Here is a 14,865-nt window from a genome sequence, read left to right on the forward strand (position 1 = left end):
CTAGGGAGTTATATGTTGACCAATTGTTAAAATTATGTCCTAATTCCAGTTTTTCATCATATCCAGCAATTCAAAAGCTTCTGTTCAAGGGAAGTAGTAGGTAATAGGGATGGTAATGGGGGTTAAGGCATGCTACCTGTGTGTGCACAAGAAAAGGAAGAAAATAGAATTAGCATACTATGACAAAAATATACAAGGAAATACAGATATCTTGAGATTCTGAATTCAGTAATGTGATCAGAGAAGCTTTCATAAATGTGCTGGCTATGAAGGCATATCTACTGGAGAAATCTTTCCAAAGCACAAATCTGATCATGCCACGCCCCTGCTTAGAACCCCACAGTGTCTCCCTATGGCCCATAGGATCAAGTCCAAGCCCTTTGATGGCATCCAAGTCCTCCACAACCTGGACTCTGCTCACCTCTCCAAGCTTACTTCCTGCTGCCATTCCTCTCACAACCTAGGCTCTAGCCATTTTAATCTACTGGCTAGTCCTCCAACACTCAGTTTGTTTCTGTCCTGAAGACCTTGCCCATGTGCTACTTTTGCCTGCATCTCCCTGGTCCTGCCTAACACACTGCCCATTCAATGAACTCGTATTCATCTTTCACAACCCCAGCTAGGGAAGCCTTTCCCACTCTGCAGGCAAAGCTGACCATTTCTTCCTTCATGCCCCCATGAAGGCCTGCATATATACAGCACCTCTCACTGTGTTACTAATATCTCTTTGCATGTCTTTCTTTTATGCCAGACGGTGAGCTATTTGAGGGTAGAGAATGTGTCTTAGTTATCTTTATACAACAGCAACAAGCACTGTGCTAGGCTCACGGTAGATACTCAATAATGTTTATTCTGATTTTTTGCATGAACTAGTTCTTACTTCTGTTAAATACTGTACAGTAACTAGAGTTAAGGATTGGAGTATGCTCTTTATAAGAGGGGGGAAGAGGCGGGAACCCTTCTTAGGGGCTTATTTGTAAGAGTCCACATGTAGAGGTCACCATCGCCAAAATGGAAGCCTCCAGAGTAAAACATAAGCTGTTAAAAATGAATTGAGCTGGTTACTATTTTTGCATCTGACCTACTTTTTGGTTACTTCTGCTGTTGCAAAAACTTCCATTCTTATAAATGAACCAAACCACTTTTTGATGGTTTTGTATTCTCTCTCTTAAGGTAGCTCTTTACTGAAATGAAAATCTGCACAGTCTCTGAAACCCAGCTTTAATGCAAAGGCATCTATGGAAAAGTATTACTCCCAGTAGGACCAACTTCCACAGAACTCTTTCAATTGTTTTTCCATGGAAGAGTTTAAGGCCAAGAATAGCAAATCTATCCACCACAATGATGGCACTTATTTCCTTAGTGCTTTGTGGTTGTGCGCCCTCGAGAGCAGGAAGGGTTAGATGCCAGTTACCTCCTGCCACCTCTTCCCAGCTTTGGGCTTGCCCTTTCTGAGCCATAAGCCTGCCTGAAGCTCTCTCTGTTGGTTGGATGAAGATGGGACTCTGGCAGTGGAATATTTTTCAGTCCAGATCCCTTCTTTGTTACCATTTGATTTTTTTTTTCAATGCCTCAGTAGTTGTTGATTTACTGAAAACAATTGGTGAGTTTTTAAATGTAGCATATCGTAACATCACATAGTGTTGTGAACTCGGGTGAGGGGAGTAGAACTGTATTGGGGGAGCGTGCTAAAGGAGAAGACAGAATCCTGGCTCAGGATCTGGTATAAAACACACAGGAAGCAACTAAAGAATCCTTTACTACTGTTTCATTTACAAAGAACGCTATTAATAAGAGCAAATTTTTTTTTTTTTTTTTTTTTTTTTTTTTTTTTTTGAGACGGAGTCTTGCTCTGTCACCCAGGCTGGAGTGCAGTGGCCAGATCTCAGCTCACTGCAAGCTCCGCCTCCCGGGTTCATGCCATTCTCCTGCCTCAGCCTCCCGAGTAGCTGGGACTATAGGCGCCCACCACCTCGCCCGGCTAGTTTTTTGTATTTTTTAGTAGAGACGGGGTTTCACCGTGTTAGCCAGGATGGTCTCGATCTCCTGACCTTGTGATCCGCCTGTCTCGGCCTCCCAAAGTGCTGGGATTGCAGGCTTGAGCCACCACGCCTGGCAAGAGCAAATTATTTAAAGGACAGCTGGGTTAAAGGGATGCTGAGCAAAACACCAAGGACTTGATTCTGTTGTGGTTGGTGATAACCTATAACAGTTACCAAGTAAATGTGGACTCTTTCAAATTTCCCAATTTCCCAGAGGCACAACTTGAAGTTTTCAACCACCATTAACAGGAGAAAATATGTTTAAAAGAATACTAAGGAGCTTTCTAAAGAATTAAGAAATGGCCGGGCATGGTGGCTCACGCCTGTAATCCCAGCACTTCAGGAGGCTGAGGCAGGCAGATCACTTGACATCAGGAGTTGAAGAACAGCCTGGCCAACATGGTGAAACCCTGTCTCTACTAAAAATACAAAAATTAGCTGGGCATGGTGGTGCGTGCCTATAATCCAAGCTACTCAGGAGGCTGAGGTACAAGAATTCATTGAACCCGGGAGGTGGAGTTTGCAGTGAGCCAAGATTACACCACTGCACTTCAGCCTGGGCAATAGAGTGAGACTCTGTCTCAAAAAAAAAAAGTAAAAATGGAGAGTCTGGGAGGAAAAGTTACAGGAGTCAGAATTATTTAGCTGTCAGGTTTTGATAGTCAGTAATGCACCCAGAACTGTGCTTTTAAAGACAGGTGATATGTCTGCTGCTGAACAGAAGAAAAGGAAATAGATTTGCAATGGATGCAAATTTGCAATGGAGACACAGAGATTTGCAATGGAGGCACAGATAATGGCTAGGAGGAGCTTTGAATGATGAAGAGAGTTGACTTTAAGGCAGCAAGAGTGGCTTTCTGAATAACATGGAAAATTCTGGATAATGTGGGAAATAGGTAAAGGATAAAGATGCATGCTTATGACTGTATCCATGCTAACCCAGGAGCACGCAAAGCCAAAGAAAATTCTGTCCTTCCAGATCCCTAGCTCACAGATCCCCCAAATTTTTGTGTCCTATGGAAAATGCTAAGTTGGTGTGGACTCCAACTCATATTTTAAAGCCCTTAATTGCAATGGTGTGTTTATTCAATCCAGCAAATACTCAAAGTGCTAGCATTCTTGGCTCAAAAAACTGACTTGCATCATATTTTTCATACATCTGCTGACTCTATTCACAATGACTGGAGCAACCATCCACAGTTGTGATCAAATTCTCCTCGAAGCCATCCATACTTGGCAGCCTTAAGGTCTATAAATGCTGAGTCTCCAGGCCAATCAGTTTAACTGTGCCCCAAGCTAGGAGCTTGAAAAGAGCTGATAGGATAAGAAGCAGACAGAATAGAGTCTTTGCTTTCTTCACCATCTCTTCTGGAATCCAAATTTGTCCGCTGCACTGGAATTAGAAAAGCTACCTGAAAGTCTTGCCACTATTCTTGGAATATTCAATAACAATTACTCCCCGGGCCTCAGTTTCTTCATCATAAAATGAGGGAGCTTGATGTTTCATCCGTAAGGTTTCATTTCATTCAGAAGCCCCTCTTCCAAGGGAAGAAAAGAAGGTTTTTTCTATTAAAAAAAAGAAAGAAAGAAAGAAAGAAAGAAAGAAAGAAAGAAAGAAAGAAAGAAAGAAAGAAAGAAAGAAAGGACTTTTCCTCCTTTGGTTATCCATTTTCCAAGGTGTCTCTCTCACATCTGAGATTTCTTTCTGCACCTCAGACTTGGTCATGCCTTACCTTTTTCTTTACCTCGAAGACTTGTGAGAATTCAAGGGCACTGTGCATCTGAAATCACTGTGTGGCATCAAAAGCAAAATACAGATTTAAGATAATGTTTCTTATAGTTTTTGCCCTTTCTTCACACCGGAACATAGATAGAACTCTGGGATCTTCCTGAAAGGACCTTCAGCAATTTTCAGTTACCAAATAAACAGCTCTAGAGACAAAGGGAAGTGCCTTGATCTATCAGGGTTATTTTGTTGAGTGAATTAAAGAGAATTTTACTTATGAAGGGAGAAAAAGGAGATCAGCTGGCAGGAGAAATCTACATTGTTCCAACTCTTGCTTTATATATTTAGTTGTTGCCGTAGCACTTTTTCCACTCAGACCAGGGCCCAAGGAGTAATTAATCTTTTTTTGGGCTTTATTTATTTATTTATTTATTTATTTATTTATTTATTTTGAGACAGAGTCTCGCTCTGTCGCAAGGCTGGACTGCAGTGGCGCCATCTCAGCTCACTGCAACCTCTGATTCTCTGGTTCAAGCGAATCTCCCGCCTCAGCCTACTAAGTAGCTGGGATTACAGGCATGCGCCACTATGCCCAGCTAGTTTTTTTGTATTTTTAGTGGAGATGGGGTTTCACCAGGTTGGCCAGGATGGTCTTGATCTCCTGACCTCATGATCTGCCCGCTTCAGCCTCCCAAAGTGCTGGGATTACAGGCGTGAGCCACAGAGCCCAGCCCAGGAGTAATTAATCTTAAAGAAGCTATCTTTAGCAAGCAAAAGCATCTTACAAAGTAGAGTAACTGAGGCTATCAGTTATATTTCCGAGCATGTAAAGAAAGCATTTTCTAGAAGCTTAGAGGTGGATCCCTGAACACTCTGTAACCCTCTGTTGAATTAACAGCCTAGGGAATTCTGTTCTGAATTTGGGGGCTCTTCTCTAGGCAGTCAGGGTTTTGAATTCTATTTACAATTCCTCTGCTCTCCATGGCCTGGAACGATTGAACCAAGTCTCTAGATCACTGTAGGAGACATCAACCCTTAAAAATACATTCTTGAGGAAGAACAGACTCCAGTAAGAAACTGTCTTCTAAGAAGGGATGAGAATTACCCTAATGATGTAACTGACAACACAGTTTCTAGTTTTTCCTTTCTTTCCTTCCTTCCCCATTTTTTCCAGCGTCATACCCTTGTTTGTTCATGCTACATGAATATTTGAAGATGATAGAATTGGCTTTAACTTAGGAACCTTTGCTTAGAAAGTCAATATCCTGGCCTTTCTCAGAATACTTGACTTCCTGCAAATCTTGTTAATAATACTTTGTTTTTTAAAATGTTGGAGAACTTCAGCCATTGCAGCCTCTTGCTAAGAAGCAAAAGCTATAATGACAGAGAAGCCCCAAAGTGCAGTGGAACCAGGGATATCCGGGGAGAGGGGTAGTTTCCTGTCCCCCCACCAGAGATCCCAAGGCTGTGCTGGAGATGCTGCCCTGACAGGTGGAGTCGTGGAGAGGCACCTGGCAAGTCCTCAAACGCCTACCCCTTGATTTAGCTCCTCTAGCTAAAGACATGCATTCCTTTGGGTTTCAGGTTTTTCTTCCCTAAAAAGAGAATCCCCAAACTGGACAAGCAGGTGACATTGACACAATAGCGTGAATGAATTCGCTGGTCGCCCTTTGGATTCTCATTTTGGAATCTTGAAGAAAGAGAGGTGGTGGGAGGAGGGCGCTTGAAACTTCTGGCCATGCCAGTTCAGATCCATCCCAGCTATGACGGAGCCGGAAGTGGATAAAGAGGACCCCAAGTCAGAGGAGGCACTCAGAGAGCACCAAGCGCCTAGGGAGGCCATCCGCAGGTGGGCGCGAGGCCTGGATTCCACAGAGGGGCGGAGTCCCTCAGTCAGCCTGGCTGCAATCACACCCGAGCGCCAGCCCCCTTCAGCATCCCTGAGTCCCAGAGGAGATCCCCGAAGCGCTGGAAAAGCCGTTCCGCTCAAGGCTTCTGGTGCCGGGTCGGCGGCGACTGGGGGAGCTCAGTTCGGAGACCTTACCGCACCCACTGCGGACCTCCTGGGCCCTACATAGCAGGCGGGTCATGCAGGGCGGCGGGAGGAGGGGCGTGGGAGGGCTAATGCCGCCGAGTCCCTGCTACTCAGCCAGCAGGAGCGCCCCGCAGCCCTCCCGGGACACGGTGGACACGCTCGTCCCAGGCCCGGGCGCCTTCCTGCCGGGAGCCGGGACTGGCCGCAGCAGGCGCTGTCCGGGCCCGTGGGCGGGGTTTGGTGAGGGGCGGAGCCAGGCCCGCTGCCGGTGTCAGGTTGCTCCGGTAACGGTGACGTTTCGCGGCGTGGGCGGGGCCAGCACGCAGGTTGCATATTTTAGGAAGTGAGGAGGAGGCGCGGGCTGGAGCTGCGGCGGGGTCTGGGGCGCAGAGCAGCGGCGGGAGGAGGCGGACACGTGGCAGCAGCAGCGGTAGCAGCCCCGGCGGCGGCAGCAACAGCGGCGGCGGCATCGGCCCGAGCCGCCGGCCGCCCTCCCTCCCTCCCGCCCCGCGGCAGCCCTAGCTCCCTCCACTCTGCTCCCCCGGCCCCGCTCGCTCGGCCGGGAGCTGCTCTCTGCTTTTCTCTCTGATTCTCCAGCGACAGGACCGGGCGCCGGGCACCGAGCACCGCCACCATGGGGAAGGGGGTGAGTGTCCGGCGCGCCCGAAGAGGGGGCGCGGGGAGTCCTCGAGGGGAAGAGGAGGAAGTGGGGAGGGCGACCGCCGCCAGCGGGAGGCGGCGGAGGAGGAAGCGGCGCGGCGCGGAGTGGAGTGGGCTGGTAAAGCCGCGCGGGTTAAAAGACGACGCACTTTGGAAATGGAGGGAGCGCAGTAACGGGGGGCGGGCGAAGGGAGCGCCGAGGGGCTGGAGCGCAGCATTGCTCGGCGGCGGGTGAGCGGACCCGGGCGGGGGCTGCGCGCCCCCGAAGCCGAGCGGGCCGGGGGCTCGGAGAGGCGGTGCTTGGGAAGCCGCGGGGCCGGGAGGAGGGGGGCGAGCTGCAGCGGGGCGGCCTCGGGACCTAGCCGGCATCCCTGAGCCCGGCTCCCCTCCCTGCGCCCGCCGTCACCTCCTTCTCTCTCCTTCCTTTTCCCTCCGCCCTCCGTGCCCTGAGGAAAGGCGCGCTCCTCCCCTTCCCCTGGGGCGCTCCGCCGGGGCCCCTCCCGGGCCTCCGTTCCCGCCGCGGCCCCGGCGCCGGCGGGGGCAGCCTTCGGGTTCGGGGCTCCTTCTCCTGGAGGCGCTGGGGCTTAGCTGGCTCCGCGCAGAGGCGGCCGCCCTCCCCCAAGGAAAAAACTGGCTTCTCCTGAGTGCGGAGCCGGCTGGGCGGGCTGGTGCCAGAAAGGGTGTGTCTTCACTGCCCTAAGATGGCCTTTAAGGTATACTTTTGAGGGTTTTATTAGGCCACTTTCCGTAAACACAGGATGCACTGATGGCAACTGGAGTTGTCATCCGACGGTGGGGAGAGGCGTGCAGATTTGTTTTGAAGGGACGAGCCCTGAAGGATAGGCAGACCCATCAGGGCCTCAGGGTACAATAAACCCGAAAAAGGACTGAGGCTGCAGGCAAGCGGTAGTAGGAATGCTCTGCCAGTTTCCAGCGTCGCGGAAGCACCAAAGGGCGGTTCCTGAAGGAAACTAGGGGTCTTGGGGCTGGAGAGCGGCGCGGAGCGTGATGGGAATATCATCACAACGCCCCTTTCCTGCATTTCTGAAGCGAAGACTTGATTACCCGTAGCTACTGCAGGAGACTGGGTCCAGTTGAGAAAAATGTACATAAAGTAACCTCGGAATTCATGGGGTGAAAGTGACCATGTCAAGAGAATACAAATGGGAGAATACACTCCGTTGCCTCCAGGGTTTAGCACGGTGCAGACACTGAGTAGGTCTTTGAAGGTCCTGAGGCTTCTGGGTGTAGACAGAGTGACAGGAGCAGAGGGAGGCTGCACTCCTTTGGGACTCTAAATGAGTTTTGAAGGAGATAATTGAAAGGCTTGGACCTGGTGGGGAGAGCAGGCACAAGTGGAAATGCACAACTCGCCTCACTTTTAAAAGCATACAGCGTGGAGGGCCGGTCCAGGTCAAGTGGCATCAGAGAGCAGAGCGGAGTGCAGGGCGTCTCCATTCCCCTGATGGAGACTAGGTTAGTGGCCTGTGCTTTTACCACACCATCAAACCCTTGGTCATTTCTGTAAACAAGCACTTTAAAGCTCATTGTTTGTCTCTCCTCCCTTAAAAAAAAGAAAAAGAAAAGAAAAAAGTTTACTTCCTGAGCTAATTTGTGGGGGGGGGGGGGGGGGTTAGAGATCACAGATGTGTGCCCCAGGCCTAGGAAGGTGAAGTGACTTGCTCAAGGTCAAACAGTTAACTCGTGACAGACCAGGCGTCCCTGATTCTTGAACAGCCTGTGGCCTCAAGCCTGAACATACATTTACTCTTTAACATTGAGTTCTTTATACAGAACTCAAAACTTATTCTTCAGATGAAACTGGGGTATTTGTAATGTTGAATTAATAGGCCACGGAGATGGTTTGGGCAACTAAGTTATGTCCATGTATCTGGATGTCTTTTTTTCTAACCACACACAGGCACACATGCACAGTAGTGATGCGGTAGTAACCCACCTGAACAGTTAGTAGAGCTTAAACCCAGATGTCTTACAACAAAATGTATAGTGGCTAGCAAACACAAGATTAAATTACAGCTGCGAACACTGGGATAATGAGCTGCTTGGCTGCTGGGTGGTAGTTAGCGTTTTGAGCATTCTGATATATTGAACATTAGTTTACTTGTGTGTTTGTCCGTGTGTTTGTCCTCAGTGACTTATTGTGATCGTCCAAATGTTCAGAAGAATATTTCATGTTGGGATTTTTCCACATGGGGATTAAAATGTGGGTGGAGTGGTGACTAAAGCCTTGCTGATAATTGGTTAACCAGGAAGCCTGTGCCGGCAGCTAATTTTTAAGGTCATTGTAAATTTCTTCCCCTCGTCTCCTCAGTACCCTTTGTGGCCTAGCTTTTGATGATATTTCAGGTGGTTTTATATGTCCTTAAAAGTCTAGTTCGTAAGCATTTGGTAAGAAAATGAAAGAACAGCTCTTGCTGAATCATTCCTGGATGAAATAGGATTTTGTCCCTTTTTTTCTTACTGGGTTTTATTGCCAATGACTCGGCTTAAACCTTCAACTAGGCCTACCACCCGCAACTGTTTCACTCACCAAAGGTACACACCATAACTGTTGAGAAATGTGGGAAAGTTTATTTTCTCAAGTGTGTAAAAGATGAGGAGAGAGGGTCTCACCAAGTCCTTCACTACATTCTGGATTTAGTTTGAATATTAGTTACCTAAAAGATAAATCATAGCTTATGAGTAGTGATTTAAGGAGGGGCAGGGAAAAAAGGTTCCGGTGAAGGTGGCAGTGGGGGATGCACATGTCAGCAGAAATCCTGGTTGTATGGTAATGTTATCAGCTGCCCTTTTGGAGCTCAGCTTGAAAGTGTGACTAAAGCTCCTCTGGCTGCTATAAAGCTAGTACTTTAGACTTAAAGCATGGTAAGGCAGAGGCCTCAGAGTGGAAAGTTGCCCGGGCCTGGCTGGGAGCTAGTGGAGCAGTTACAGGAAGAACTAGTGCCTAGAGCTGGGGGGTGGAGAGAGCACTTGTGCCTCACCCTTTGCCTATCAGTTGTTCAGTGTGTAACAGTTCCCTGCTTCTTGGGTTCTTTCTGTACCCTTTTATAAGGGTGTATCCCCTTTTGGTAACTTACTGTTTGTTAATTTGTAGTGTTCCCTGCCAATAAGCTTGTAACACTCTAGTGACTCACCTGCAGGTGGGAGGGTAAGAAAGGGGGAGGCCTGCCTCCTAAACCTGGGAAGATGGGGAGAGAGTGGTAAACCTGAGAGCCCAAAAAAAAGAAACCAAAAAAAAAAAAGATGACTTTAAAAATCCAGTTAGATGTTTGTCCAGATGAGGGCTAACACTTAAAATATACAGATTTCTGGGAACGTTATTCCTAAATTGCATTTAAAAATAAAAGTGAATTCAACATTGTATAGCACAATAGACTTGGCATTCATCCATGCTCCATTCCAGTACCCTCAGTCATTGTTTTCTGATTATTTTAGCAACACATGAACAGATAAGTGACTTTCTATTCAAATCAGGCTATGTTCTTTTAAATATATCTAAACTTAAGAATAAGAAAGGCTTTAACTGAAATAGCTTTGAAGGATTTTGTATGGTAAAGTAAAATTAGTTTCTTCACTCAAAAACAAACAGGTTTAAAAAATAAAATAGAAGTCCCGAAGCTTCGGTTTCTCATCTGGCTCTTGGATAGAATGCTCATCCTGGGGATCAAGTGAAGTAATCTATGTTATGTTTATGGAAGGAGTGCCGTGCCAGCCTGAGTTGTGGCTATTGTTATTGGGCTTACATAGGTACAGTAATTAGAGCCAAGAGAAGATCAAATCTTTACAGACTGGGTTTACTGTTCGTCAGTAAGTCATTAACCCTTTCAAAATTAGAGAGCAGTTTTTTCCTTCACCATGAGAACATACTAAGATTTGAAAATAATGGGAAATAATGTTAATTGCCCTTCATAGGAAAGTCAAGTAGAGGTGTCGGTTGACATTACTGCAACTGTTATCTTTGCTAAACAAGCAAATCTCTTGTTTAATAGCATCTTTCTGTCTACTTTCACTTTTCAGGTGAAGGACTTTGTTTGCAGTTGATGATCATTTTTACATTTTCCAAGTCTTGCAAAATAAAATGGGCTTTTCGGCCTTCTGTGATGAGAGGGAGCCTGAACATTTGTGCTGTGCTGACTTCTTCTAGCTGCCCAGGGCTCTCTGCCAGCCAACAGGCTAGAAGAAGAAACCCGAGTGTCAGATCAGATGGGCTCACAGTAATCAGAGTGGCTGGGTTTGGACGACAAAACACCAGGCAAAATGTTTCCCATCCCTGCCAGAGCTGTCCAATTCTAGATTACACTGAAAGTACATGTCTAGTACATGATAATGTGCAGTAGAGAGAACTGTAAAACCTACTCACTCATTTTTAAAACTCTCCTTCATTTATATATTTTGGAGGAAGGATATGGAACCTAGTCAGGTCTGAACTTTCTCACGTTGCTATGAATTGAGTGTATGAGAGGAAGTGTGTATTCTTTGGCTGGAGTCAGAGAGAGACTGTTCTTTGCATATGACTCACCTCATTAGTTGTGCTGAAATCTGTTGTCAGGAATCCACAAGAAGTTCTTCGTATTTATTTGGTGTTTCGGATGGCAGATTGTGTTAGGAAAGAAGTACCCTTCACCCTATACTTTCTCTTTGGTTTGGTTTTTATTTGGGTCCTGAGCAAAGGGATTTTTCAAACCAATAGACCTCATTCCTTAGTTCCTTTGTGACTTTACAGTGAATCTCTTTATCTGGTTTTAGACCTCACTCACTAGTTCCTTTGTGACTTATGTTGAAATATATCTGCACGTGATCTCTTTCTGGTTTTATTCAAACCCTATTTAGTAATGACTATTGGCTGTCTCGGTGATGTGATAAGTTGATTCATGGTAGCTTGTGCTTTGTCCTTGGGACTTGTATTGTTTGGGGGCCTGATAATCAGTGTAAGATTTTGTGACTCAGTGGGCCTTGCTGTGTGGATCAGTGAGCTGTGATTTCTCTTTCTAGTATGTTGCCAGGTAGGGGCAGGTCCCTAATGCACTTTGGGGGGGTTATCCTCTTGTGTGTTTCTTTTATCTTCCATGTGATGTTTCCATGGCACCATATTTGTTTTATTATTTCAATTCATGTGACATTTCTTTAGGGCCTTGGACAGCCTGGCAGTCATTTTCCTTCCTAGCCTAAGCTTCAGGGTACTAATTGAGGAGTGATCAGGACTTACTGGGAATTGTTCTGGTCCTCTCATAACGCATATGCCGATTATTAATCAGTTGTCTCAAACCAGAGCACTCTGGTAAAATGAAAAAAGGAGGTAAGGTGGTCAGCAAATAGGGAGAGTTAAGGAATAAGCAGAAAGTTTTAACCTTTCATAACCCATGTGCCTAATGTAGAGGTAGAATATTCCATTGAAGAAACTGAAGTTTTTTTCTGATTCTTAATAACTGTAAAAACAAAAGTATGTCTAAACTGCACTGATTCTTTACATCTTTTAGAATTTTTATTTTTTGAATGATCATGGATGTATACTACTGCAGGTAGGGTAGGCTGTCAGGCTCATTAAGAATTGACATGCTGGCAGATTGGGGAGGAAGGTCAAGTCATTTTCTTTTGGGTTAAGGGAACTTGCTGGCTAGATCTGTCGCTGTTCTTTAACCCTTGCTGGCTGATGGGCTGCCCAAGTTTGGATATACTAAACTGGGTTCACAAAGGGACCTACTGCTTTGGCCTTGGTAAATTATATTCTCAGCATGCTTATTTGGGTGGGCAAGAGAAGGAATATGAAGGCATGGTGGCCCCTTAGGCTCACCTCCTCTTCCTCTGCAGAGAACTGCTGCTCCTGCAGTGATGTGCTGCTGCTGGGACTGGATAGCAGCCATGGTACTATGACAGTGTCCTCCCTCAACCCCAGCCATCCCTTAGCCCTCCACTCCCTGGCTACACAATTCCTTGCACATAAACTAAACTACTTAGTCATTTAGGAGCAAATGGAGATGTAATAAACTGGGCCAGATCATTTTTTTGACTGTTATTTTCTTTAAGTTTTCACTGATAAGACCAAATGAAAAATAATGCCAAAGGAGTTTTTTTCAATAGTTTGAAAAGAATTTTTGTAGAAAGTGAAAAATGGCAGTAATGTATATGTTAATTAAGACCAAGTTATAATAATAGCCTTTGTGTAGTGCTTTGAGAATACTTTTACATACACAATGGTGTTGGATGATTTAAAAATGTATCGTCCAGGAAAAGAAAGCACCCCTCCCCCATACCTTTTATATTAAGGGTAGCCCAGACTTGGCAGCCTCTAGGGAACCAGCAGGGTCAGAGTCCATCACACAGCTTCCCTGCTAAAGTGGTATTTGCCACATCGTGTCCAGAGGTGCCGTTTCTACAGTCTTCTTGGCAACTCTGAAATGGGCTGCATTTGGGGCACTTCCTTTTGCTGTCCTGGCCCTTCTTGCCAGTCAAAAGCTTTTGTTTGTGAGCTTTGGAAATAGTCCAGTTTTTAGGTGTTTTATTTTTCAGAGTTGATGGTTTCTTGACTAATCAGACTATGAAAATGCCTTCTTTAGGTTCTTTAATAGTTATACCAAGTATTACTCCAATTTTAGGGATGAGGAAACTGAGGCTGACAGGCAAAGGTCATGTAGCCAGCATGTGGCAACACTAGAATAAATTGGCAGACTCAACACCATTAGCAGACTTGTCTGAAGGGATTGGGGGGGGGTGGTCTTGAACTTTCAAGTACCCTCTAGACTTTTTCAGCAGGAATTTCAGAAGTCTGAAGAAGTCTGAGCTCCCTGCTGGCCACGGGACATTGTGCTGATATGGTGGGGAAAATCCAGGTTGAGAAAGCCTTCACATCCTGCCCTGTTGGAGGCTGGTGTTTGGGATGGGTATGAAGGCCTTTGGTGGTGGCTGTAGCTTATACAGACCTCAAGTGATACACCTCTGGGATGGAAGCTCCTGCTTATTTTGGGATAATTTCTGCATCTGTCATATCTATCCCCAACCCTGTCCCTATTAAATGACTAACTGCCAAAAAAGAGGAAGCAACATCTTTAGCTCTAGCAGGTCTTGGGGATGTCTCACTCATTGTGAGGACTGTGAGGATTCGGTATATGTTTTTAAGTGAGTGAACCTTGTTACATGTTTTAACCTTGGTTCCTCCTGTCAAGAATTTTATCTTCTTGTCTCTTGGGCACCTTTTCCCTCTACCCAGATCAAATAGCAAAATGCTTAGTTAATCTTTGAGAGGATAGAATCCATGGGAAGCACAGGATGAAATGATGACGCTGTGCTAAGCTGTGTCACCGTGGGTAAACCCCTGCCCTTGCTGTGACTTTCCACTTCCTAAATTAGAATGGAAGAGGGGGAAAAAACCATAACCCAACTTCATTTTTATGAGTGGCCCTTTAGAGAATGGTGTAATCCATTGAGTTTCCATTGTACCTTTCCTCAGAGATGCTCAAAGCGGTGGGGGTGCCCTTACATGGAACATGGTGAGAGTGAGGATTAATCACTCCCAGTCCTCTGGGAGGGTGGAAGTGACCTGAACTTTCTAACTGAAAAAGTAGAAGTGTGTGCCCAATGCCCAGATGAGCAGGAAGGTCACTTTAGTTGATTTATCATTCACCCTTCCCATGACCTTTGTTTTTCCCAAATGCCTTAAAAAATAAGGAAACATTGCCCTGATTCTACCACTGTTCATCTCACCCAGTGTGTACTCCCTGACTCTGAATTTTTGCAGCTTTGAGACTGTGGTAATTGAGACTGATAGGGACTTAAGTAATATTTGGTTCCCACCAGGGTAAGCTAATATTAAGTTATTATTTTACTTGTGGAGAAGAACTAAATTGTATAAGCTGCCTGGTTCTTCTAGACACACATTGCCTAGTGAAAAAACTAAAATTTTGAAGGAAAAGCAGTTTCACTTGTTAATACTTACCATGTCTCACCCACAAATGGCCTCATTTAAAACTTTGCCTTACCTAGCATGAATGGATAAAGAAAAGGGAGAGTTATCAGGGAATCTAGATTCCCAACTAACTTTAGCATTGATAGTGGTGAAGCTATGGGCAAGACATTTATTTTGTAAGTGGGGGTAAAACCTTGGAACGTGTTCAAAGCCTAGCTGCTCTAGTAATCCTCTCTCTTGTGGAGTGGAAGATATTGGAAGTCTGAGAATAAGCAAAGCATCCAGATGATGAAGTTGAGGGGTTATAACTATTTCATTTATTGAAATATATTTCAATGATATTCATCTTGCTCAGAGAGCATCTGTGAGCTGTATTTTAAAAATCAATACAGGCTGGGCGTTGTGGATCACGCCTGTAATCCCAGCACTTAGGGAGACCAAGGCGGGTGGATCACGAGGTCAGGAGTTCAAGACCAGCCTG

The 14,865-nt window shown here is 45.8% G+C and overlaps 1 protein-coding gene across 1 annotated transcript in view; it reads left to right on the plus strand.

The window, feature by feature from the left end:
• The first annotated feature begins 6,073 nt into the window (after positions 1–6,073).
• The window catches only part of ATP1A1 (ATPase Na+/K+ transporting subunit alpha 1), a 31,595-nt gene continuing 22,803 nt past the window's right edge, over positions 6,074–14,865 (plus strand). Inside the window, exon 1 of the mRNA XM_030936383.1 lies at positions 6,074–6,449. Coding sequence (XP_030792243.1) covers positions 6,438–6,449 — 12 coding nt within the window. The 5' untranslated portion in view covers positions 6,074–6,437. The remainder of the gene's footprint in view (positions 6,450–14,865) is intronic.

The sequence above is a fragment of the Rhinopithecus roxellana genome, chromosome 8 (assembly GCF_007565055.1).
Source record: "Rhinopithecus roxellana isolate Shanxi Qingling chromosome 8, ASM756505v1, whole genome shotgun sequence".
Taxonomy (NCBI): domain Eukaryota; kingdom Metazoa; phylum Chordata; class Mammalia; order Primates; family Cercopithecidae; genus Rhinopithecus; species Rhinopithecus roxellana.